Source organism: Electrophorus electricus, chromosome 13 (genome assembly GCF_041902795.1).
Source record: "Electrophorus electricus isolate QZ-2024a chromosome 13, ASM4190279v1, whole genome shotgun sequence".
Lineage (NCBI taxonomy): Eukaryota > Metazoa > Chordata > Actinopteri > Gymnotiformes > Gymnotidae > Electrophorus > Electrophorus electricus.
The window spans coordinates 3,501,175-3,527,057 of NC_137509.1; the positions used below are offsets into that span (position 1 = coordinate 3,501,175).

The window sequence follows — 25,883 nt, forward strand, 5'->3', positions numbered from 1 at the left end:
AATCTTCAGTGTGCATGATTACCTAAAATGGTCAGTTCTCTCTCCACACCAAAGCTAAACTTTATGTGAGTATCACTTCCCCTTTCAGCCTTACAGTAAATGTGGTCAGAGCAGAACTAAGGAATGTAGGCATTCCTCCATCTATCTAACTGTTCTAAAAATGTCATTTAAGTACATTTAACATGTACGTTTGCAAAATTGCATGTAATATAAATGTTTTTCATGTTTAAAAATGCTCTGAAGCAGTTAATGCATATTGTTTTTGCACACAAGTTTTTAACTTTGTATCACATATGTATACATTAACATATGTACGTAGGGTCATACAGGTCCTCTCGAAGCAGCATGTAGTAAGCCCTGTGGTTGACCAGGGTAGCATTTACTGCTCTATGTGCTTCAGGAGGCCATAGGAAGTCACAGCAGGAGATGATACAGCGACATCATTCATATGATCACTGCATGTTGAGCACTGATTAAGGGTCATTTTCCAAAGGTTTACTGTGGATGTTCAGTACGACTAGGAGTAAAGCAGGACTGCTAACAGATCAGCATATTGAGGGTAACTGACCCACACAAAACTGCTTTTAAAGAGCGTGGTGTATGCACCAGTTCCTCCTTTACTCTGACCATATTTCACTTTTGCGTTTGCCTGCTGATGATCCAGAGCTGACGTGAGATACTGGAAGACAGACAGGAAGACCACCAGTCTGAAACTCTAACTGCACCATCAGGAGACCACCAGTTAATCAAGAGTGGACAGAGAAAGTGGAGTCCTTTCCATAGTAGAGTATTTATTCAGAAAACTAACAAATAAATAAAACTTTATTAGCACATTTGTCACTAGAAAAGCTACGTGGGGAGTAAACATGTTCACCTGGATTAGTGCAGCTTTAATGGACCCATTCTGTGAAATCCAGTCACTGTGGGTTGTGTAGATATAATTAGCAAGAATAGAGAAAGCCCCTAAACCACACATACTTTCAGACAGTACATATGAGAAGGACAGTATCAGTTTTTTCAGTTCATATGGGTGACACTCACTTGTTCTTTTTTTGTCTTTCTTCAGAAAATATCTAACGATTAATAACCATCAGACCTACAGAGAGTGAGGAAGTGTGTGTGTGTGTGTGTGTGTGTGTGTGTGTGTGTGTGTGTGTGTGTGTGTGTGTGTGTGTTTTTTTTTCCTTGGCCCTTTTCCGTAGTGTTGAGTCAACCGTTTCTGACAAGCTGCAGCAGGAAACAGTCGTCAACTTTACTCAAAGAGAAATGAAAGTTTTTCATGGATATTGTGTTTCATACTCTGGAATATTGCTGCTTGGGATTATTCAGGGTATGTACATGTATGCGTACAGTTAACACACTTAGTGATTTTCTGTTTTATTGATTCACATAAAAGTCAACTTCCTTATTCTTAGCCTGGAAAACGAGTAGTTACACAAGGTGTTTAAAAACTGTCTACTTAGACACTTGTATTATAAAACATTCAAACTGCCCTATAAAGATGCACTCCAACATTTAGTAAACTGTGTACTACAAATAAATAAATAAATACATACATACATAAATGTTTATTAAAAGTGCAATTTAGTTTGTTTTGAACTGAAATGCATAAAGACCTCTATGACTACACTAGTAGAAGAGGAGTATTGTGCAGAATGATTGACATATTGATGCTGTATCGTCTGTGTTGGTAACTTCCATCTGTACAAATGTAATGATTTAGGCTCTACAAACCTCAAGAAAATGTGTTTGTGTGGCAGAGAAAACAACAAAAAAAACTGTTTGGTTTGATTAATTTCCTTCTTGCTCCAGGTTTGTGTGTTCTGGCTGATGAGAACGCAGAGACAGTACGCAGGGCTTCCGGGAGCTCCCTCCTGTTACCACTTGGACTCCAAAAAGAATCTGTGTCATATGCACAGTGGAAATTTAAAGAGCATCAAATTGCTCGCTATAGCAAAAATCAAATCCATATTAATTTGAATCACCAGTTCATGGGAAGATTAAAGGTGGACAATGTTAATGTTACTTTAGAAGTGGAAGCTCTTCAAGTTCAAGACTCTGGAACCTTCTCTATTGTTGTAGATGGGAGTACACAGATTGCAACAAAGTTTATCAGTTTGATAGTCTATGGTGAGTACACCTGTATATGTTTTATCTGTCATCTCTTGACCTTCAGGCTGCTTTTAAAGCTACAGTTAGTAGCAGTTTGGTTTTTGGTTAGTAGTACACAGTTTGATTTTACTGTATAGATTATTCCCACTTATTTCTGGACTGTTTATTTTTCTGACACTATTACATACAAACCATGCAATACAAACAAAATATGTATGGTTATGGTTACGCATGTATGGTTATGGCTAAGCAAGTATGGCTATGGTTAAGCCCTGGCTTAGAATGAGTGTGAGTATTTTTTTATTCTGAACTCGGTCTATGGGTTTTGGAGACCCTCGTGCCCTTAACCCTTATGTCATTCTTCTGGGCTTTAGAAATGTTCTACTGTCATTTATGAAGGTATATCATACTCCTACAGTGGTGCTTAAAGTTTGTGAATCCTTTACAAGTTTCTATATTTCTGCATGTTTTTAGACCTAAAACCTTATCAGATTGTCACAGGGTAAAATGGAGAACCAAATCAAACAAATGAGACAAAAATATTAGACGTATTAGACATTTATTTATTGAGAAAAATGATCCAATATTACATATCTTTGAGTGGCCAATTTATATTATTTAGGATTAGCAGATAAAGTGAAGATAAATTGTCAGTCCATGGGATAACAATAAGGTGTATGTGGGCACCCTATTTTTTTAAAGAACAGGCATCTAGCAAAGTCTGACCTTCACAACACGTTTCTGTATGTGTATCATGGCATGAACAAAGGACATTTCTGAGGACCTCAGAAGAAGAGCTGTTGATGCTCGTCAGGCTGGAAAAGGTTACAAAACCAAAGCTTAAAGAGTTGGTTTCATGTGGAATACATTAATCCACATATGGGCAGACTGTACAAATGGAGGAAATTCAAGGAATTTACCCTTCCAGGAGTGGTCGGCCAACAAAGATCACAACAAGAGCGAGTGTGTAATAGTCACAAAGGAATCCAATGGAAATGTTGTGGACTGGGCTAACATTCCTCCAAGCCGATGTGCAGGACTAATCAACAATTACCAGAAACATTTAGTTTCAGTTATTGCTGCACAAGGGTGTCACACCAGATACTGAAAGCAAAGGTTTACATACTTTTGCTACTCACAGATATGTAATATTGTTTAATTTTCCTCAATAAATAAATTACATTGACTAATATTTTTGTCTCATTTGTTTGATTTGGTCGTTGTAGGACTTGAGTGACAATATGATGAGGTTTTAGGGTCAAAGTCATGCATAAATCTAGAAACTTTTAAAGGGTTCACAAACTTTCAAGCATCACTGTATATTTTACAAACACCTAATATGTCCTATCACACAAAAACACTTAATTAAATCATCTCTTCATATGCAGCCCGGATTGAAAACGTTACTATTCAGAGTAACCAGACCTGGCTGGATTCTATAAAGGCCTGTGATGTTCATCTTTGGTGCCAAACTTATGAAGATCCAACTGCATCTTACACATGGAGTGGATATCAGAATAGAAGTGGAGCTTTCCTGCACTTCACTTTCTCACCTGAAGATGGCAACATTATCCTAAACTGCACTGCGGCAAACAATTTCAGCAATCAGACTGCCAGCAAACCACTTAAATGCAGTCCAGAGCCGCCAACAACAGGTAAGCTGTGCCTGTTGCTGTTCTGCTTACTGAAATAAAGTCTGAATGTACTACTACTGCTGCTACTACTATCATCACTCGAGTGTGTAGGAACTTAATTATATTTTCTGTAACGTACAACAGATATAAAAAAAAACTTACGATAGCGTTTATAAGTTAAATTCCTATTTTTAAAAGGCATGTTAGTAAAATTGATCAATTATACTAATTAATAATATATTGCTATTAAAAAATAATACCAACAACAAGAAATAATAATCACTTATTATTTATTGTTATTATTATTAATGCATTATTAATAATATTAATTATTAATATTATTAATTCTTGATATAAAATAACCTCGTAAAATGGTGAGTACAATACTTCTTAAATCAGGACATCAAAGATTCTCATTATGGTGGGTGGAGGGTTAAACTCCACTACCTAGCATTAACATGTTCCCATAGCAACTCCCAAATCCCACCAATGACCTTAATCACTGCTCATTCTATTACGGCTATTACTACTATAATTACTACATCCACTGTAACTGCTACAAATTATAATCACCATTACCATAAGCAACCTCATCATGAGATTAAACAGAAATGTTGTTTTGGGGGTCTTGCAGAAGCCAAGCTGTTGATCTGGACCGCAGCAGGAGCAGGTGCTGCTCTCCTCCTCCTCATAGCTGTTATTGCACTGAGCTGCTGGTGGAGATCTCATGGAGGTGTGAAGTCTGACATGTCTCACACATCCAAACAGAGAGGTCATCATGTAGCATTGTGTTTATAGGTTGTTCCATAGCATAAACTGTTTTAGGATCCTTTTCCCACTGATTAACATATTCATCTCATGAACTAGTACGCTTTAATGTGCATCTCCCAACAGATGAACTGGTAAAACATATCATCGTTTATATTTTACTTTAATCAGATGCAACACTGCGTGATTGTGGGAATACAGTGTATGCAGATGTTAACGTTCCACAAAACAGTGTAAGTATGCCTTTATTTCAGAGGTGTCAACAAGGCATTACTATTTTAGTCTCACAAATCTATAAATTCTAAAGTCAGATCCAGTGTTTTTGGGCTTATACAACTCTCAGGTGTGGGGCTTCAGGCCTCCTAGTGTTTTCCACCTTAACTGTTCATTTATATTATATTATTATTATATATATAGCACCATTCTCAGTCTCAAGGACACTTTACAGACAGATATATATATATACTTACACACAGTTGGTATTCACACAGGCTATATCTGCCTCTGCATTACTGTCCTCTTTCACACATGGCTAACCCTTCATGTATTTTAGATAGATGTAGATAGAAAATTATATCAAATCAGTTAATCATGAAAAACTAGTATTAATATATTTTCTATTAAAATATAATAATGAATGTTTAAAATGGTCTCCAAAAGTAAGGGATTCCTTCCTAAACCTTAAGTTAGACAATAGTCTTGGAAGAAATGTTATTTCTTGCTTAAACCTGATAACCAAATATCTAAAGATTTAGACACTATTTTGGTACTTATTTTTGCTTTTTAAATTATACATTTTTACTTTAATTAATAAAAAACAAACTTGATGTAAAATCCTGTCTATGACAGAAATAAATATACAATCACTTTTGACAGGTTCAGTATATCTTGTTTTGTTTAACGTTAAACATTGTTTTGAAAAGTTTTTTTTTTTGTTGTTGTTGTTTTTGCTTTACAGAAACCATCACAGAGCAACATTAATGGAGCATCCATTTATGAAACAGTGGATGACCTCAGAGTTACGTCAGACAAGTACAAGGTTGGTCATTTCAGTTACTTCAACTATACAATGCCATTGAGAATTATTGCAACTTTAAATTGAGTAAAATATGCCAGATAAAATTAACTTTATTGTTCATCAGATATTTTCTATGTTCAGTAATAAGATAAATTTATATAGCTTTACTATGTTCAGAAACAATCCTCCCTTTGCCAAGTTAGTGCCAACAGCAAAGAATTTACTATGTTTAAAGAGGCAGGGGAACAAAGATGTGAGACCACCATTGGGTGATGTAAGACCATCAGGCAGTGATCTAAGACCCTGCTAAGTAGTATCCCAGCAGAGGCAGGAGGATTTCAATTTAAAACCTCCTGATATTTGAAGGATTCCATACAGCCATGTATCCTGAAAAGGTTCCCAAGGCTGTTGGAGGAAAGACAGCTTCCCAGTATCAAAGATCCATCACAGTGCGTCACACTGGGGACTGTTTTTTTCAGCAGAACTGGCCCTCTTTTCATGTAAAATTGACTTCATAATGCTTTTTGTCTCTCATCCAATAATTCAAAATTTCAATTAGTAAATTCCGCACACTTAGATTTATGATTTTGATAGAGACTCGGAGGTTTGCAAACAACCACTTTTTTAAAGAATTTCATTTAGCTGATCTGTTTCTAGGGTCCAAGTATTTCTGGAGGGCTCCGTGTCCATACCGTCATTGTGTGCTGACATGTAGTCCAAGGGATCCAACAGCAAGGCATGTGATCATTTAGGCAACAGTACAAAAAACACAGTCCTAAGAGACAAGTAGCAAGGACAGGCCAAGTCTAAAACCTGGTGGTCAGAAAGCAGACAAAAATACTATCCAAAACTGGCAAGAAGTGACCAGCAAAAATGGGTCAGCACTGATGGCAGGTACCTGTGAGCTTTAAATAGTAAGGAGAACAAAAGAGGGTGTGATTGGAAACAGGTGTGTGCAGTGAGCAATAAGTAGGTGATTAGGTCTGTGGCAGGTGTTTTTGTTTGTTTGTTTGTGTGTGTGTGTGTGAGAGAGTATGAGTGGGCAAGTCCCTCCTGCTGGATGCTCAGCACACTGTGACACTCTCTTTCCCTACAGAGTGCAAAATGCATTACTATTTTCATACAGTAGTTAGAGATGTTTTGGAGGCATATCCCTCTAGAATGAAAGTTATTATACTGAAAATATAGTGACATTTTTAATAACATTTCAAAGTTACTGCAATGTAATGTTTTTAAATATTTAACATAAGTAGACCCACAGTTCTGTGTAGTAAAATTGACGCAGTAGTGTACAGTAAAATGATTAGGCAGCAGTTAGATTTGTTGTTTTAACACCTGTTTTTCTTCAACTTCTCCTCCCCTTTCTCTGCCCCACAGCCACAGACACTTTATGACAAGGTGATGTTTTCACGTCCTACAGCAGACTGTCCCAGTCCTTCACCATATCAACACGTTCTGTAAAGACATAAAATAAACTGTTTGTTGTGTTTTGTCACATCTTTTTTCTTTTTAAAAAAAAAAAAAATTAGATTACTTTATTAGATGACTTGTGACCTGTTTTAATTTGTACAATAGCCTTTAAAGCAACATAAGTATGAGCATTTCAGTGTAAATAAAAACTTGAAAATCCTAAATGTAATTCTGGAGATGCAGTTCAATATGAATGGGTTGACATTGTTAACTGAGTATGACTTTGAAATACTCGCTGTTGCATTAATAAAACAGAAACAGAAGTCTATCCAGGATGAACATCAACAGAAATGAGCAGAAACCCTTCCATGATGCATTAATGCAATTATTTGGGTCAAATTTTAACTAGGTATTACATTAAGCAACAAAAGCATAGTTGCACTGAACTGCATGTTTGTCCCAAAACTGTATGGTAGTGAAGTTATTAATCTTAATGATAAATGCTGATATATAATTGTTTATAATTTTTAAGTGTGAACATTTCTAAGGGATTTTAAATCAGTACTGTTGCTTTTCTCCACTGTTACATCACTTCTTATGTCAGTGACCTACACTTCGGTTCAAATGTCTAATGAGCAATCAGAAAAAAGTCAACTAGGTCACCTTTTCTACACGAATAGAGAGGAGCACCAATGACAGGTCATGTTACTGGATGAGATGTTATTTGCAGGATGGATAAAATTACTGATGAATAGAATGGCTGGAAACTGCTTTTAGAATTAACTAGCATAAATGAGTATTTTTACAAATGTAACATTTCTTTATTGAAATGAATGTTAGGGAGTAAGCAGCCTTTATGTCGTAATCTAAAAACGTTTTTCTGAAAAGAATAAACCTTTGCAATTTTGTAGATTATTTTCTGTACAAGGTATATTTATACTTATTTGGCTGCTTTTGTTCAAAACGAATTAATAATTTAATTAAAATCATTTATAGCAAGGTAATTAAACATAGACACGAATTATGCAGATCGGATGAAAATTGTAATATTGAGGCCCATAAAAAAAAAAAGACATCTAATCAGTCATGGTTACTGTTGTTTCACTTTGATAGTAAGAACAGGGTAGAGAAAATCAGACTTGCAAACACTGTTTACAAGCTACTGTGGAGTTTTCAGTACAGGCTCATTGTACTGTCTATCTTGGATCAAGCATGTATTAACAATATTATCATAACAATGGTATTAACAGCAATGTAATAATAATGATTACAAATAATGTTTTATTATTCACCATGCCAGAATTTGGAGGTAAGAAGTGGTTTTTAAGGTTACACACATGACCTTTAACAGAAACATAGACCATTGAACTGCTAAAAACAAAAGTGCCACTTTTTGATGGTTTGCCATCCACATCGTGTTAAAAGTCTGTTCAAGGAATCACCATGGACAGCATGAATTGTGCACAGTAAGAGTGGTATATTAAAGTACATTGCCTCTACAATAAAGACAATGATGCAACTTTGCAATTATAAAAGTTAAAAAATACACAAAACATCGCAAAAACTTAATGTGTCTCATTCACAAACTCAAAAATATATTGAAATGTATTGAAGAATGTACCTTTCATACAATTTACAAATTACCTAAGGGTACAATGTATGTAACACACACAAACTCAGTGATCAAAGCTTGGTGCCCGGTTAATGTGGTACTGCAGTGGCTGTGATTAGCTTTTTGTGAAAGCAGTGTTCCAGTAATTCCTGAACCAGGTCCCTATTTCAGCTGGAAAAGACAAAGAGGTTGTCTTTACTATGAGATGCATATGGTATAGTGTCATATTAAGGATATTAGTGTAATAACATGCTAATAGGTAAACAGAAACTAAAAGTATAAAATGTGCATCTCACCTCTATATTTGTATGCAAATCCCACAATGAGACAAATGAACACAACTAAAAGGAAAACCAAAAGTGCATAGTTCTGCTGACAGTGACAGGAATCCTCTGGAAGCAGAATATCATGACAATATGTTCTTTGGTTTTCATCTATAATGTAAGGTGTTTATATATATATATATATATATATATATATATATATATATATATATATATATATATATATATATATATATATATATATATATTTAAATATTAGACAAAGATAACACAAGTAAAAATAAAATGCACTTTTTAAATAAAGGTTTTATTATTAAGGGAAAAAAATCCAAACCTACATGGCCCTGTCTGAAAAAACTGATTACCCCCTAAACCTAATAATAACTTGTTGGGACACCCTTCCATATTTTCACCATTTGTGGATAATGGCTCTCACTGTGGTTCGCTGGAGTCCAAAAGCTTTAGAAATGGCTTTATAAGCTTTTCCAGACTGATAGATCTCAATTACTTTGTATCTCATTTGTTCCTAAATTTCTTTGGATCACAGCATGATGTCTAGCTTTTGAGGATCTTTTGGTCTACTTCACTTTGTCAGGCAGGTCATATTTAAGTGATTTCTTGATTGAGAAAAGGTATGGCAGTAATCATGCCTGGGTGTGTCTAGAGAAATTGAACTCAGCTTTCCAAAGATGTGATAAACCAAAGTTAATTTATGTTTTAACAGAGGGGGCAATCACTTTTTCACACAGGGCCATGTAGGTTTGGATTTTTTTTCCCTTAATAATAAAAACCTTTATTTAAAAACTGCATTTTGTGTTTATTTGTGTTATCTTTGACTAATATTTAAATTTGTTTGATAATCTGAAACATTTAAGTGTGACAAACATGCAAAAAAATAAAACATCAGGAAGGGGGCAAACACGTTCACACCACGGTGTATATATATATATATATATATATATATATATATATATATATATATATATGTTAATATAAAATGTACATTAATTACACCTAGAAGTACTTTATATGGTGGATTTAGATTTTATGATGACTTTGGATGTGAAATCACAGACATACCTTGACATTTCAGATTATGTTTCTTTCCCTCTTTAAGATCACCATCAGTGGCTGTGCAGCTGAAGGTTATGTTTCTGTTTGGACTAAAAGATGTCCATAGCACTGCCTCATTGGAGCTCTGGTTTGGCTTCCCACTCAAATAGCGTTCACTGAACCCTTGTTCAGGTTTCCAGGAGAGAGTGACATTATCCTCGGATGTACAGGAAAGTGAAATTGTACAAAACCCATCCTTCAGGCTCCTCGAAATAATGTGTATGCTTGGGGTTCTGAGTTTTTCTGAAAGAAAAGCAAATGACCATAATCAGATCTCTTTTGGCTGTTAGAATACTTTGGCTTTTTCAGGTAAATTTAACTGAAAAAAATATGAATTAAGGTTAGGTCCTTACAAATTAACATGATGCAACTCTAGTGAGCTAACCTACTATTTATACTAATGCACTATGCGTACAATTGATCTAAAATGTATTACCTTTGTGTAAATACTTACTAAATAAATGAAAAGCTTATTTGTTACACAAAAATGTTTCGTAAGATAGCATGTTCTCTTACCCCGAACTGTAAGAGTAACGTAGTTATGACGCTCTAAATTGTTTGGATGCTCTAATAACACAGTGTACCTCAGGTCATCATCTGCCTGTAAATATTTAATTTCCAAATCTCCTGTGGTGGTGTTAAGCTCAAGGCGGTCTTTGTATTTCCAGTATTTATTTCGAAACTCCCCTTCACTAAAGGTAGCAATAAATGTGACGTTGTTGTAGATAGACCATCGAATGGCTACTAGTTTCGTCGTTGGGTCTGCTCCCGACGGCAAGATGACCGAACCTCCGAGGTAACCAGCAACACTCCTTTCATTACCTCTTACTGCTGAAAGAACAAAAATGGCGTCACTCAGGGTACCCTACCATTACACTGAACTAAAATGAAGACAGGAAAAAAAATCAATCAAACAATTAAGACAAAACTTACCAGTGTGTTTTATAAAGGATAAAATCGGTCTGTCATGTTTCTAAAGCTAGCAACGAAGAAAGTAGTAAAACTTCCCTGTCTGGTCTCTTCCTCACCAAACTGCCAAGCTGATCTGAGCTGTATGACTGCTACATCCTGAAAAGACTTATACTAGAATGCCTTGAATTTAGCTTTTGTTGGGGAAACTACACATCAAGACACTGTAGACTGATGGTTCATATACTTAGGAAGGACATTACACAGTTCATTATACATTTAATGAACTTAAAAAACAAGCAAACTAACAAGAAAACAAACACACAAGCAACAATTTTACCTTGATAACACACCAGTAAATAGACTATTAGAATCCCTGCAGTTTGAAGCATCACGTCTTGTAGGATTTGCTTTGCTTTAAGCACAGAAAGCACATTGACAAAGAAGAAAGAAACTGTGTGAGGACGTCAGTGGCAGCCTGAGTTAGAAGATGGCGGAAAGAAGGGGGAAGTGTTGTGGCCACACGTTTCCGCATGTCAAATAGTGTGATGCAGCAACATATTTACAGCATACATTAAAAATTAGGTAATTTGAATGTTAAAGTAGCAATCAGTATTATCTCTGTAGTGTGGGCCATGTTTAAAATAAATTTAGTTCACAGGCCACTAGGTGTAAGTAGAATGGTTGTTTCATGAACTGAAGACGAATCAATGGGGAAAAAAATCTTCAAAATAGCCTACTAAATACTGTATACTGGTCCGCATAGTAGTATGCAGTATGGTATCCAATACGCAACAAACACAGGCCATACTACGAGGTCACATGAATGTATGAAGGTCTGGTCACTGTTGCATGACAAGATGCAGTACACCACAGAGACAGCTCTGGTCATGTACTGGCATATTTGGTGTAATTAGTACATGACCTGTATCTCTTTTGCTTACTGGAAACATTTATTTTAGTCACATACTACTCACTTACCGTATGCAGTATGTAGTAGGCTATTTCGAACAGTGTTAGGCCACATCCAAAATTGTATACTAAACAGTAAATAGTATGCCAAAATAGTACTTTCAGGATGGTCAGTGTGTCCAAAACCTTAGTATAGATAGTATTTGTATAAAACGGAAGAAACATTCTGGCCATATTGTTGACATTCCATCAGCTTGTCTCTGGGAAGTTCTCAAGAAAAAACAAAAAAACAAAAAACATTTATTTAGTAGAAATCAAACTAAAGTTATCTTCGTTAACATGTTCAGACATATTTAGCAGACACTCATCCAGAATGACTTACAAAAATGAATTATAGCTAGCTACAATTAGCTAGCCACATCTAGCTAGCTACAATTACCTTGTAAAAAAAAAATAAAATAAAAATAAATAAAAATAACATTTAAAAAAAAGCATCACAGTACGCTCCCTTTCACACTGATCATGTGGCACGGCCCACCACGTGCAGTGGGAGTTTATTGTCGACTGTGACTGCCTCCTTGTCTGTGACCATTCCCCAAATGTTCTCACACCAGAACCTTATTTCACGTCATGTTTGTATGTATATAAACCACTGTGTCTCGTTGGTCATTTTAGCTGTTAACATAAATGTTCAACTTCTTGCTCAAATTTATGTGAATGTGATTACATTACAGGCATTTAGCTGATGCTTTGGATAATTACAATTATGACTCAGTACACCTTGAGCAATTGAGGGTTAAGGATCTTGCTCAGGGGCCCACCTGTGGCAACAGTGGGTCTTGAACTAGCAAGGAAACAAAATCCTACGTAAATTACCATTTTCCCCATAAGAATACTGGTTACACATGAGCTGAGTTGAAAGTATTTATTAAAAAGGCTGTAACTGTCTTAGTCCTAAAAGTATCAAATGCAAAAAAAAAAAAAAAAAAGAAAAAAGAAAAAAGCAGCATCACAATAATAAATCTACACCTCTTTACAACACATTTTTCTTCTTTTTTTGAAAAGAAAAAAGGTAAAAGGTTTTAGTTTCATTTTAAGAGAACAAGGCGAAGGATACAAAAATTACAAAATCCTCTACAAGCATGCATTAGGCCTAAAGAAGAAAGATGTTGAGGTTCATTTAAAAATTTTACATGAAGGTAAAATAAAAACACCTCAGTCCCATGTCTCATCCACATCAATAAAATGTTTTTTTAAACACAAAAAACAAACAAAAACCTAAATATTACAGTTATGTACAATATGGACGAAAAAGAACCTACAGTGGACTCCCAAAGCTGCCATAAAAAAGCAAGGGTATGTACGCTCAGTGTCTGAAGCTTCTGTGGTAACTGGTGACTCATTGTAAAATATACAGAAAAGTTGAGATAACTGTACTGAGCAGTGACGGGGACTTCCCCCTCATGCTCTCAGAAAGCAGATCTGCTAAGGCTAAAGAAACATGACATGCAGGAAGTCTGGTTTGTGGTTACGGTGAAAAATATGACACATTCAAATGCTAGCCAGTAGCGTCACAATTTTAATAAATGGTCCATTTGAGTCACTGTGTATAGAAACCACACAACTTCAAGTTAGTGATGTTGGGAAAAATAAAAATAAAAATTCTTTTTTCCTTTTTCTTTTTTTTTTTGAAAAGCTACATGCAGAGGGCACTTGCCACACATTTTTTGCAAAATGTAAACAAACATTAAAAAGGCCGCTTGATTCTTTAGAATAACAACAACGACGACATTGCAGGGTCTACAGGAGTAGTACCACCTAAAATGTTAAACTGAAGGACCACGAATAGGAGCTGGAACAGACCTCTCAGTATGATGTCACTTGTATAATGTTAAAACACCTTTCCTAACCTTCCTGTTAGGATTTTGCAGGTGAACTACTCAAGCGAGAGATCCCAAGCTCAAGGCCTAACACAGTAATAAACAGTACAGTTTTATTGAGCCCTTGCAATCTGGGTCCTATATACAGACAGTAATAAGGTCTGGTGTAATAAGGAGTGTATCCAGCTTTAAAAAGAAAGTCAAAGGAAAAACAGTAAAGGCTTCAATTGTAAATAACTTTAGTGGAAAAATGTGTTCCTCCTCTCATTAGACATGTATAAATTACAGTAGTGTTCGCATTGCTAAGGATTCGCTTGTACTGAGGTCTCTGTACAAGTAGCCGTCATCCAGTAGATTAAATTTGCAATCAAAAGCCAACATGAAACATCCATTCCTGAATCAAATATGAATTTCACTGCTTTCTAAAACCATGAGTTCATTATTGGATTAGGACTATAATGTTCACCTTTGAGTACCCTGATTACATAAGATTTATGTTTCTTAGCCTGGTTTCAGTTATGGTTCACACATCAACTTCTCAGAGCACACTTCCCATGCCGACACTGAAGATGGTGATTAAAGTAATTTCTAAATATGTTGGATTCCCTATTTTAGTAATAGTTAAATTACCACATTCCTAAAAGTTTCACAAATCAGTCCACAGCTCACATGGCCTTGATGCATGAGGAAATCCCCTCACAAGACAAAAGAACTCTGAGCACATGCGTTTCCATTATTTTATCTTCATGTTCACTGATTCTAATGAGCAAGGTGATTGGTGCTTCTTACCAGACCTTTGTGCTTGCTTGGCCCGACATTGGTCACAACATTAAAAAAAAAAAATCAATCACAATTTCATGACCCAAGAAACCTCCATGTCAACATCTGGTGAAAAACCATCGTTACATGTTACTCATGTGACTCCAACCTGAAACATCATCCTGAGGGAGGATGGAAAGGATTTGTGTAAACCATTCTACCAAAGGCAAGTCCTAAAGGGCCACAAGATTGCACAGGTACATTTTCACCTCCATCAACCACCAAGAGCTTAATAATTAGCCATAGGAGAGTTATCGGGGAACACACTGAACTGTGTAGTGCTGGAGCCATCCGGGACTAGAACAATATGGCCCGAAACTTTCACGTAGCACAGTACTGCCTGCCCGCAGCAGAGAAAAATGTCATGTAATAACAGGAAGGTCAACTTTTAGGCTAGAAATGCATAAGAACCATTCAGTCCAAATTAGGCACAAGCTGCCTATCTTTCAGGAATAGGCAGTTTCTGAAGTAATTCAAATTATATAAAAAACAGGCCAATAAAAAGCCCAGCGATATAAAAATGATTAAAAAGAAGTGGTTCTCTCCCTCTCTCTCGCTCTCTTTACATCCTGCTCTAAACTACTGATGCTGCACTGCGCCTCCACACCTCATCTGGGTTTCTGTTTCCTTCCTTGTTCTTTACTTGCGCCTACACAGAAGTCTCAGACTGGAGCCTCATCACAAACTTGTGGCTCTTGGGGTCAATAAACTCCTCCCCCAGGGTGAGGAAGGGGAGGGTGGTCACCGTGATGACCAGGGAAAAATCGAGACGGCGGAGAGAGAAAACGAGTCCCTGTCGCAGAGCTGACGTCACAGGTTCCTCGCTGACGAGGGTCCACTGGCGGCCCCTACCGTTCTCCCTCTGATACTGCATGGTTGGGCCAGGGGTGAGGTAGCGCTCCAAGAAAGCCTAAAAGTCAATAAGCAGATTCATTAGGAACAATAACATTTTTGCAAGTACAATAGATAAAAATATCCGGTCAGAAATGCTCAGCATTAATCCCTTTACAAACACCTTTGTCCTTTAGCACCATTTTGGGGTTGCAGTCAACACCTAGTTTAACAAAAGGCATATTTTGTTCAAAGCAAGCTGGGCCTATTCTGCAAAATAATTCATTCAATCTTGATTTTCTGGAACTCAGAGGAATCTAGATTGTAATTTTTTTTTGGTCCTTATATAATGCAATTCGAAAACAACAATTCATACAGTTTTTTGGATCTCAAAACATCTTACAGACTCATTTATATAAAAGTATAAATGAAATGTAAGCATTTAAACAATATTTTAATGTATATTTAGCTATATCAACTCAGGAATACCTCTTTCAAGAATTTTTCATTATGTGCAATGCCACATTTGTAATTTCTTTCAACTAGGTACTCATGTCATATCACAAAACACTGGAAAACAAAGCAGCAAAGCTGCCTTTTAGTGCATGTTTTGGGTGTTGAAGGGCAGCTTGTAGTCCATGTACTAGAAGAAATGTATCTACCTGCCACTTGGTTGCAACTGACCTGTGATGCATCTTGCAATTTATGTTAATTTATTCCACATCTGAATTTTCAAATCCCTATCAATTCTTAGTCTTCCTCCTATCTCCACCTTTCACCTTGTTTTACAATGTTTTCTGGCTACATGTCTTTGTCTAACCGTTTTCTGTCCATCAGACTGTGGGCTGTATTAAGGTTAATGAGAACGGATTTGTCCTGAATAAAGGCTGATCGCAGCATGTGCATCCTACGGCGAGCCTGGGACCCACGCTCACCTTTGGCGTCATGTTGTGCGTGATGCAGAACTGCAGGTGGGTGATTATACTCTCCATGCTGTGGTAGGGCTGCTGGCGTGTGGTGCGCAGGTACTTCTGCATGGCGCGGGCCATGGGTGCAAAGATGGCCTGAGCTGCCTCACGCGGGTCCATCACCTCACGCGGGTGCTTGGGCGACGATGATGCTTCGTCCTCCTGCAGCCGCTTGATGTGTGTGAACGCCTCCTCCACGGCCACCACGAGCCTGGCAGGGCCCAGGACAGGGGGTTAGGCGCGCACACACCCACACCTCATTTACCCTTGCCTAGATTTAAAACTTTTTTGAAAAGAACTCTGAAATGAAATGTATGTTAATATCATGTTTACCATCATATCACATCAAATACCATTTGATTTTTTAGTTTTTAAAATTCGTGACATTTCTTACATTTGATTAATAATAAAAAAATAATAATAATAAAAAACAAAAAAAACACCCAATATGAGTGTTAATAGAGTGGGACAGCCATCCCTCACCTGGCCTTGCGTTTGCGTATCCTACGGTCCATCTCGGCCTCCTCGTAGTAGTACTCATTGTGTGAGTTATCACGGCGACGGGCAGCAGCAGCGATCATGGCCCTGGACTGGCCTGTCGAGTTATTGGTGCTGTTCTCTGGGGAGGAGCAAAACCACCCAGACGGGATGGGGATAAATGTTTAGGGAAGAACTTCCATCACTGCACTGATGGACTGAGTCTAGTAGCCACAATTGCACTGCAGTCAACACCAGGACAATGATTACATGCTAAAGAGAATGCCAACACACTCACCAGTGCCAAGAACAGGGAAGAGAGAGAGAGAGAGAGAGAGAGACGTGATGGATGTATAGTTGCAGTTATGACTGCGTCCACTTGTTTATCCATGGTCATACTTTGGTTGTTGGGTTACATTTTATCCTGTGTGTACTTATCAGCCCAGTTCTCCAAATACACTAGATGACGCATATTTTTGCTCTTACACAGCAGTTAGATATACTAGATATCAAGTGTTCTTGATGTTTTTGTCCAAATCTGTTGGAATGCAGCAAAAATTTGGACTTTGCTGCTCCCAACGTTGGTTAAAAGTTACAGCTGTCATGGTTCTTAAGTGTGTGTGACTGGACGTGTGTGGAGGAATAAACAGCATCTTACCTTCACCCAAGGAGTAGACCTTGAAGCCAGACATCTTTTTAGAGAGAATTGACTTAGGGAGGTTCAGCAGGGCTGGGTTATAAACAGGGAAGTCACTGTAATATTGATCCAACACCCACACTGCAGCCCGTTGGATACTGTAACAATACCAGCACACTAGTCATCATGATCGTCATCGTTGATATTTTTCTATCAATCAGATGAACTAAAACTTTAGTAAAGCATCATTATTATATTATTTATTATTATTATTGTTCATAAGAGCTTAAGTTAGTGAATAATCACATATTTCCTAAATTAAGGCTGTATTCACAGAACTGTAACCGTCTGTATATTGAGTATTTACTAGCATAATGTGCTGACCTCTAGTGGAGAAAGAGGTCACTGCAGTTAGTAATGTTTGAAATATACCAGGAAACTGGTTACCGCAAATCTACCAGTTGAAACCACACCCCAAGAAGTCTTAACCTAACTGAAAATGGCAAATGTCAACTGCAACAGGAAATGAAAAGCCAATCGAACACACACACATGCAGGAAGCTTGCAAACAACTCTATATTAAGAAATCAACGCTTGTCTTAGTCAAACCATCACTGGAACAAAATCATCTAAACATTCATATAATCATTACTGCCAGTTTTCAAATTTGCTTTAGTATTTAATGACGGTCATTCTGCATTAAATAACTTAAAGGGGGAAGTTCTACTCAAATTACTACTCAACAACAAAAGAGTTAAACCACACACAGGTTATCAAATTCTATTCAAGAACTCACACCCATAACTGGATTACTCAACTCCCATTACTGCTGTGCCTACACACCACACAGCCACCATCGAATTCCATTTCACTCACACACACACACACTCCTCTGGAGTACTCAACTATTCTACATGACCCCACCCCTCTTTCTCTGTCTCCCTCACATACACACACCTGAGATGTCCCACGTTGTAGAATCGGCTGGCTCCGTCGGTCGTGCGCACCACCTTGAGGCAGAAGGCCGGCCTGAGATGCCTCACCTCCAGCAGCACCAGGGCCAGGTACTGGATGAACAGCAAGGCATCCACCAGCGAGACTGCATAACCCACAATGCCTCTGTAGTCACGCTCGCGTGGTTCCAGCACTCGCACGCCATAGAACAGCCAGTAGGAAGCGACAAAGAGGAAAACCAGAGCCATGAGCAGGCAGCGGAAGACGAAGAAGCGCGGCAGTGTGTGGCGCGGCGGACGCAGGAACAACGCCCACGACGACAGAAGCAGCACCAGGAGCTTGAATGCGAGCGAGACGTAGAGGCCCTCGCAGGGCGTTCCGCACGGCTCCAGCGCCTCTCGCCACAGCAGCTGAGGCAGCAACAGGAAGGCCAGTGGCGTGAGCAGGGCGAAGAGGCCCAGCACGGCGCTCAGCACCGGGCCCGCAAACCGCCGGCACTCCAGCGGAGACGAGTCCTCCAGCTCCTTGGATGCCCGAGTCAGGTCCTCGTTGGAAACGCTATGCTCGGACGTGCCCGTCACCACCGTCGTCGTCTCACCCCAGTTATCATCCTGCATGAGGAGACATGAGATGCCCAGTCCAACATTTCAGTAAAAAAAAAAAAAAAAGGCAGTCATTCATATTTTGAAGCACTATAGACTTTTTGTGGTCTGAAGCTATAGTGGAATGGTTTTCCAGGCTGGAGGAGGTATGAAGTGAAAACACTGACTCGATCATCTCCACGTGTGGACTCTGTGTCCAGCAGGGCCTCTCCAGGAGCCTGGATAGTGACCGATTTGTCCCCTCTGCTGTCCCTGCTCTTAGAGCGGTGCCTGTCTCTCCGATCCCTGAAACACCACCACACACGCATGTACACACAGATGTATATAAACATTTATATACACAGTATACTCCAAGTCGGTACATAAAGCAACATAAAATGGATAATCGTTAAATAACGATACGGTGGTACCCTCAGTGTTTGCAGTAGTGTACATTCATATTTGTATGTTCTAGACAAAACATCAATGCCCACCCACATTTAGGCAAAAGGGAAGAATGTCGGGAAATGGCATACGCACCTGTGCTTGCGAGAGCTACGGGAATGGGAGGACTTGTAGGAGTAGCCCGAGTACTGGGACTCGTTGTCCATGTCTGGGGCCAGTGGGCGGGGTTTGTGGACCCCAGCTCCGCCCCTGGAACGTTCTGTTGCTCCGCCCAGTTGAGTTTTGCGCTCTGAGATAGATTTAGAGGATAGAGCCAGCGGCAGCTTCAGCAGTTCAACTTTACTCCTGAGAGAATCTATTTTGAAGGCTGAAGAGGAGGAGGACTAACCTGAGGGAGGAAGAGTAATAAGTATACCTTTAAAACAAATACCATAATCCAGAGCAACACATCTCAGAGTGAACACGCTCCCTGGTAGTCAAACCAAAGACTGGTGGTGTCAGCACAAAGCTCTACCTGCTCTTAAAAGGTGAGCTACAAGAGCCCACAATTTCACTACAATCTGTTCTCATTCAGAATGAACAAGTGCATATAAAATCAGAGCAACAGCATAATATGTAGAGATCTATAAAGCTGTTTTTATATATTTCAATGAATCCATTAATGTCCTGTGAACAGTGATGGTACAAAATTAAGTCACATTTTGAAAATGTTGAATACACACTGAAAATTGAAACAAAGGTTGTAGTCTTCATCTATTAATTGAACTGTGCAAGAATAATGAAAAAAACAGAAACTAACATTACACACCACTTCACCTTCAAGGTATTAAATGTGTTTCACCCTAAAGAAGCAATTTACAAAAACAGGCTCATCGTTCAACAACTTTGTGAATCAGTGGTTTCACAATTCTCACACACACACACACACACACACACACACACACACACACACACACACACACACACACATTCCCCAGCCATCTCCCATCATCTCCAGGGTTACCAAGCTTGGCTGTTACCAAGGGAATGAATAAGGGGGTACAGGAGCAGTGAACAGTGTGGGGGCTAGGTTTCTATGGTTACATGACCTTTAACCACACAACCCTATTTCTGGGGAGAGCAGAAATATGTCAGTGAGCTGTTTGTATGTTTACCTGGGTCTGTGTGTGTGTGGTCAGCTCTAAAATAACAGCAGCAACTGTCATTTAAGAAGCTGTTGTGTGTGCCTGAGTAGGTACTAAACACATTCTTAAGAATAGTGACTCTTAAGCCAATTCCTTTAATGAAGAACCACAACTTTCCTCACTTTCTATTTCTAAATGTCTGTCCCCTTCTCTCTGATTGGCTGTATGTGAAGGGAATGCAAGCTTTCCTGATTAGGAAGCCAAAAACACAGACCTCCTCTTTCTGCTGTGTCTGTGTGCATGCACTTCTCACTCACCCACTTGTCAGGGATTGTTTACAAAACTGATAATACAGTCAAGGATACCATTTGTCGAGGGCAGACTCCCAACACATGCCACTCATCAATCTCAAATGGGGGCTCTTGGATTCTCTCTCACACACACACACACACACACACACACACACGCACGCACGCACGCACGCACGCACGCGCACTTCTCACAGGAATTGTAAAAACAGTAGGCCTACATTTGAACAGAATGGGACCATAACCCCATACATTTTATAATAAAGTTTAGAATAAAAACTCATAAAAACAACTCTCGAAGAAAATTAAGAGATCAGTCCCAATCAGCATCTCTACGTTTGGCAATGATTTCAATTCCACAGTCTGTTGAATTCCACCACATGTACAGCTTATTGTATTTAATGAGATTCTGATTAGGTGTTCAAAGCTTATTTAACAAGCAGTGTGAAAGACTGGTGGAGAACACCTCAAGATGCAAGAACAAGCTGCAATCAAAATCTGAGATTCCACCAAATATTGATTTCTTAATTAATCCCAAGTTAAAACATTAGTACCATGAATGTGTTTTCTTTGCATTATTCTGGGGTATGGAAACAGTGCATCTTTTTTTTTGACCCATTGTCATTTTCTGCAAATAAAAGCTCTAAATGACAATGTCCATGTTAAATTTGGGAGAAATGTCACTTTATACAATGAAACAACTGTTTATTCTACTCAAAACATTTTTTGCACACACACACTTCCTACCTTTAGGTCTTCTCAAGATATACATGTTCATATGGTCATACTACCTCCAAGGTTACAATCATCAGCTAAATCTTGCAGAATAGTAACTATACAGCTATACATGCAAAATCGAAGGTTGCAGTATTTCATAGGGAAGGTGTGTAGTGCGAGGTGTGGCGGACATGATTTCTGCACCAAGATACCGTTCCCTGGTGTATAGTACACTCGAGATATTGTGGTTCCCATTATTCCCCTCAGACCCATTTATTCAACACAACTCAGGTAACTTGCTTGCCCACCCATACACAAGAACTCATCAATTTTCCAAACCACTGCCTACTTTGAAACCATCCATGGACCTATAACACACACACACACTGTATATATATATATATATATATATATATATATATATATACACATACATATATACACACATATATATACATATACACACACACACACACACACACACACACACACACACACATACATATATGTGTATGTGTAGGTAGGTGTAAGCCATCAACAGTGGTCTCAAATTACTTGTCGCCAAGCGACGTAACCAGCTCAGCGGATCATTGTCTGCACAGGGTAAGGCCTAAATGCCTCAGAGTAACAGTGGACAAGAATTGCGGGGGAGGTACTCAGGGCGCCCCCAACACCCACGCAAAGAGAGGCCGAGGCTTAGAGGCCTTCATTGAAAAGCTCAAACGCTGGGACTGGACCAAGTTTGGTACAGTAATATAAATATCCGTGAATCTACGGCAGTCTACGCCGCACCTACATTTAAGAAAAGTTTAAGTTGGTGTTCGATTGTAAATACATAACCAGGACTATCTACATCCCAGCTTTTGCAACAACTTACACAGTTGCACACAGTATCGGTTCTCCCTCGCGTTTACTGGAGTTAGGCGAGCTAAGGATTAAATCGTAGCCAAACCCATTTTCCAATGAAGACTGCACTAAGGTATGGTAGAAACAGTTTGCTTCTACTGATACAAAGATTACTGCTATAAGCATACATTAAAACATGCACTTCAAGCCACCAAAACAATAAACAAGTGAAATGAGTGGAAACATTACGAATTATTTTACTAAAATCAAGTATTTGGGTTTAAGAAACAATTTGCCGAGACTCCACACAAAGGAAACGAAAGAATACCCAGCAGGGTTCATCAATCCGGTTCCATTGTGTTTGCATGTCTGCACCGAGTTCACCGTATTCCAATAACCCTATCCACCAATACGCCAAGAACTATTAAACTACTGCAGGCTCAGAGCACAGCGACGCGGACAGGACAATGCAACGCTTAAAATGAGTTTTACTTGGCTCCAAAAGTTAAAAGGTGAAAAACACAAAGCGAAGACAGGCGGCGTTCCCTCAATTCGCTGTGAGGGGGGAAAAAAAGGCTGCAACAATTAGGCGACTTGCCTTTCTTTGCGAGGGGCTACGTCCGAATGCTAAGGACCTTGCGGCACAAAGAAAATCCAAGCGCAGGGGTTTTCCAGACTGGAATAAAATGCACTTTTAAACATCCACGTCGCGAAATTTTGCAAAACACTGCCCAGTTCTATGGAAATAAAGAAAGTAATCCTTAAAACCAATACGTTACATCTTAAGATAAGTGCAATGTAAAATCCATGATCCGTTCCCAACTCTTCCACTATGCGTTGGTTCAATGCCTTGAGCCCCGCTGCGTGTGTGAATACTATCATTCATCACCCGGACGCTTGCGAATCAGAGCTGTTCGGCTGGAAAACCATCCAAATGAACAGCGTTAGAGATCATGGAGAGAGCATAAAACGTATGCTTTACTTTCCATTACGCCATGCGTAATATTGTTTCATCTAAGGATATAATTTATCCACACTCTTATATGCTTGAGCAGTTTTAACGCCGCGTTTCTTTACACTCACGATTAGAGAACAGGCGTACTCGTCGCACTTTCTTGTCTGTTCCTTTGGCCGTGCACCGACCCTAAACGAAACAATTCCACTCCGATTTCCCGTTTTGCCTGCGGGAACAGCTACTCATCTGTTATTCACAGAAACACATATTTCCGTCTCCTTCATTCAAACCGTGGCTACTACGCCGACTACGCCCCAAGCCAACATTTCTCCTCCCCCATGTTCCTTGTGTCGCTCCGCCTTCCCAAACTCCCGATCCCTTTCCTCAATATTCTACAGGTTATCACTCACCGAATATACAGCTTTCAATCGTTTTTCACCCTATTCTACCATACTACTTCAGACCATAGTTTAGATCATTATTTAACCGCCCGCTTCAGCTTTTTTTTTTTTGCTTTTTTTTTGTAGAATTGATTCTTTATTGATCGTTGACCGACTGTTATTTGGGTGGCAGGACAGCTCCAATACAGCAGCGTAGATAGAAAGCGATCCTAGAGAATTAGGACAGCTAACGTAAACTGCATGGCAAAAGATGGCCTATAGTCCTTTAGGTTTTTCTCTGGGATCATTCTCTGGTTGGGTATGGTAGGCTCTGAGTTTAATTATTTTTGCCTTAGATTCTGTTAATTCAAGGCTTCTTGTCTGAACCTTGTCTGATCCTCTTCTTTGAGGAGAAGGTTGCAGCAATCTGCCGGTCCTTTTCCTCTGTTCCCATTCTTCCAACCAGTGTTCATTCCTGTACATCCAAATCTCTGGCTTCTTTTCCCCTCTCTCCTCAGACAAAACTCTTCAACTCCTGACTTCCAGCAATCCGACATGTCCGCTGGATCCCATTGCTTCCACTCTGTTCTAGACGATCTCAAGAGATCTGCATTCTGCATTCGGAACCACCAGGGTGGTACCAATCCTCAAGAAGGCCACACTCAACAGCACCAACATAACCAGTTACAGACCAGTATCACTTCTTTCTTTCCTCTCAAAAGCCCTTGAATGAGAAATTTACAATTAATTATCTGTTTTCCTCACACAGAACCAGCTACATGATCCCCATCAGTCTGGCTACAATCCAGCACATTCAACAGAAACAGCCCTCATAGCAGTGAGTGCGAATCTTTATGCTGCTAAAGCTGCCAAACTGTCATCTGTCCTGATTCTTCTGGACCTTTCAGCAGCCGTTGACACAGTAAACCACAACATTCTCCTCTCTGTTCTCTCCAGCCTTGGTGTGACTGGCTCTGCATGGAAATGTTTTCAGTCCTATCAGGTAACATGGAAAGGATCCACATCACATCCAATCCATGTAGACTCTCTTCTGGTGTCTCCCAGGGCTCAGTATTAGGCCCTCTTCTCTTTGTATACCTGTTCTCTTGGTGATGTAATATCTTCTCATGGCTTTTCCTACCACTGCTATGCTGATGACACCCAATTATTTATTTATTTCCCACCCTCCGATACGCAGGTCTCCAGACTTATCTCAGCATGCTTGACTGACATTGTGTCATGGATGACAGCCACCACTTGAGGCTCAACCCCAGTAAAGCCGAGCTTATGTACATCGAGAACTCCCTGGTATCACTATCTGAAGCTGCTCGTAGCCTGGGCATAACTTTGGACAACCAGTTGTCATTCTCTAATCATATTTAAAATCTGATCTGGTCTTGCAGATTTCTCCTTTGTAACATACGAAGGATTCGGCCCTTTCTCTCACAGGAAGCTGCCCATATAATTGTGCAGTCTTTTGTAATCTCAAAGCTAAACTACTGCAACTCGCTACTTGCTGGTCTTCCTCTAAGAGCCATCAGCCCTCTACAACTTGTCCATAATGCAGCTGCATCACTGGTCTTCAATCTTCCTAAATTCATGTCACTCCACTGGCAGTATGAAGTAGCTGACCACATCAGATTTAAAATGTTGATGCTTGCATACAAAGCCAAAAATGGACCAGCCACTCTATACATTTTGTCAATTGTCAAAGCCCGGTCCATACCTCGAGTACTTCAAACCTCAAGTCTGGCTCAGCTTGAAATACCATGCTTCAAGTCTCATGGAAGACAAGCATCAAGAGACTATTCTGTCCTGGCTCCCAGATGGTGGAATGAACTGTCCGGACAGCAGAGTCCCTTATAGTCTTCAAACGCAGACTGAAGACTAATCTGTTTATTGATTAGTTTAATGACCACTGACCCTGCTTCTGTTGACTAACTAAAACTCTAGTACTTATTGTATTGTTTATTGCACTGATTGTTGGCTGAGGTAGAGCTTATATTTTTCGCACTTCTAGGCATCAGCATTGATCCCTGTATTTCAACAGTAGAAGTGACAAAGCACTTTTGTAATTAGCTCTGGATAAGAGCATCAGCTAAATGCTGTTAATGTAAAGAAACCTTTATATAAAGGCAGGGATTTCTATGTCTCTGAAAGAAGCATCTAAATACCTTGCACCGTCTTTAAAATGTTAAGATGTTATTGTGTGAATAACATTAAAGATGA

At 39.0% G+C, this 25,883-nt stretch overlaps 2 protein-coding genes and 1 long non-coding RNA gene across 13 annotated transcripts; 2 read left to right on the plus strand and 1 right to left on the minus strand.

Moving 5' to 3' along the window:
* The first annotated feature begins 1,020 nt into the window (after nucleotides 1-1,020).
* Nucleotides 1,021-7,027, plus strand: LOC113568812 (uncharacterized). Of its 4 annotated transcripts, XM_035536615.2 has the most exons (8): nucleotides 1,023-1,330; nucleotides 1,813-2,130; nucleotides 3,501-3,767; nucleotides 4,381-4,479; nucleotides 4,686-4,747; nucleotides 5,473-5,553; nucleotides 6,190-6,268; nucleotides 6,910-7,027. In XM_035536615.2, the coding sequence occupies exons 1-7, from the start codon at nucleotides 1,267-1,269 to the stop codon at nucleotides 6,238-6,240; spliced, it is 942 nt and encodes a 313-aa protein (XP_035392508.2). In that variant the 5' UTR covers nucleotides 1,023-1,266; the 3' UTR covers nucleotides 6,241-6,268; nucleotides 6,910-7,027. The 4 variants fall into 4 exon arrangements, with proteins under 4 accessions (XP_081581572.1, XP_035392508.2, XP_081581573.1 ...); XM_081725446.1 differs by lacking the exon at nucleotides 6,190-6,268 and having other exon boundaries at nucleotides 1,021-1,330; nucleotides 4,381-4,416; XM_035536616.2 differs by lacking the exon at nucleotides 6,190-6,268 and having other exon boundaries at nucleotides 1,024-1,330.
* On the minus strand, nucleotides 6,525-23,565 carry vangl2 (VANGL planar cell polarity protein 2). 8 transcript variants are annotated; one of them, XM_081725444.1, is made up of 10 exons: nucleotides 23,099-23,565; nucleotides 22,918-22,995; nucleotides 19,460-19,613; nucleotides 19,108-19,225; nucleotides 18,342-18,949; nucleotides 17,406-17,542; nucleotides 16,754-16,889; nucleotides 16,238-16,481; nucleotides 11,201-15,381; nucleotides 6,525-6,987 (listed from the first exon to the last, which is right to left on the minus strand). In XM_081725444.1, exons 3-9 carry the CDS (start codon nucleotides 19,528-19,530, stop codon nucleotides 15,121-15,123), a joined length of 1,575 nt encoding a protein of 524 aa, XP_081581570.1. In that variant the 5' UTR covers nucleotides 19,531-19,613; nucleotides 22,918-22,995; nucleotides 23,099-23,565; the 3' UTR covers nucleotides 6,525-6,987; nucleotides 11,201-15,120. The 8 variants fall into 8 exon arrangements, with proteins under 8 accessions (XP_081581570.1, XP_081581568.1, XP_081581569.1 ...); XM_081725442.1 differs by having other exon boundaries at nucleotides 19,460-19,712; XM_081725443.1 differs by having other exon boundaries at nucleotides 19,460-19,712; nucleotides 22,918-23,056; nucleotides 23,403-23,559.
* On the plus strand, nucleotides 21,944-25,758 carry LOC145660429 (uncharacterized). The gene is made up of 5 exons (XR_014126794.1): nucleotides 21,944-22,452; nucleotides 24,173-24,337; nucleotides 24,424-24,492; nucleotides 24,612-24,657; nucleotides 24,853-25,758. It is a non-coding gene; the product is annotated as an uncharacterized LOC145660429 (long non-coding RNA).
* Nucleotides 25,759-25,883: the final 125 nt, after the last annotated feature.

Coding starts and splice junctions, on each gene's coding strand:
- LOC113568812 (XM_035536616.2), top strand. CDS start 1,267: ATGAAAGTTTTTCATGGATATTGTGTTTCATACTCTGGAATATTGCTG. Junction 2,131..3,500: donor TATCAGTTTGATAGTCTATG/GTGAGTACACCT, acceptor CTTCATATGCAG/CCCGGATTGAAAACGTTACT. Junction 5,554..6,909: donor TTACGTCAGACAAGTACAAG/GTTGGTCATTTC, acceptor TCTGCCCCACAG/CCACAGACACTTTATGACAA.
- vangl2 (XM_081725444.1), bottom strand. CDS start 19,530: ATGGACAACGAGTCCCAGTACTCGGGCTACTCCTACAAGTCCTCCCAT. Junction 18,950..19,107: donor CCACACGTGGAGATGATCGA/GTCAGTGTTTTC, acceptor CTCCTCATGCAG/GATGATAACTGGGGTGAGAC. Junction 15,382..16,237: donor CGCACAACATGACGCCAAAG/GTGAGCGTGGGT, acceptor ATTGACTTTTAG/GCTTTCTTGGAGCGCTACCT.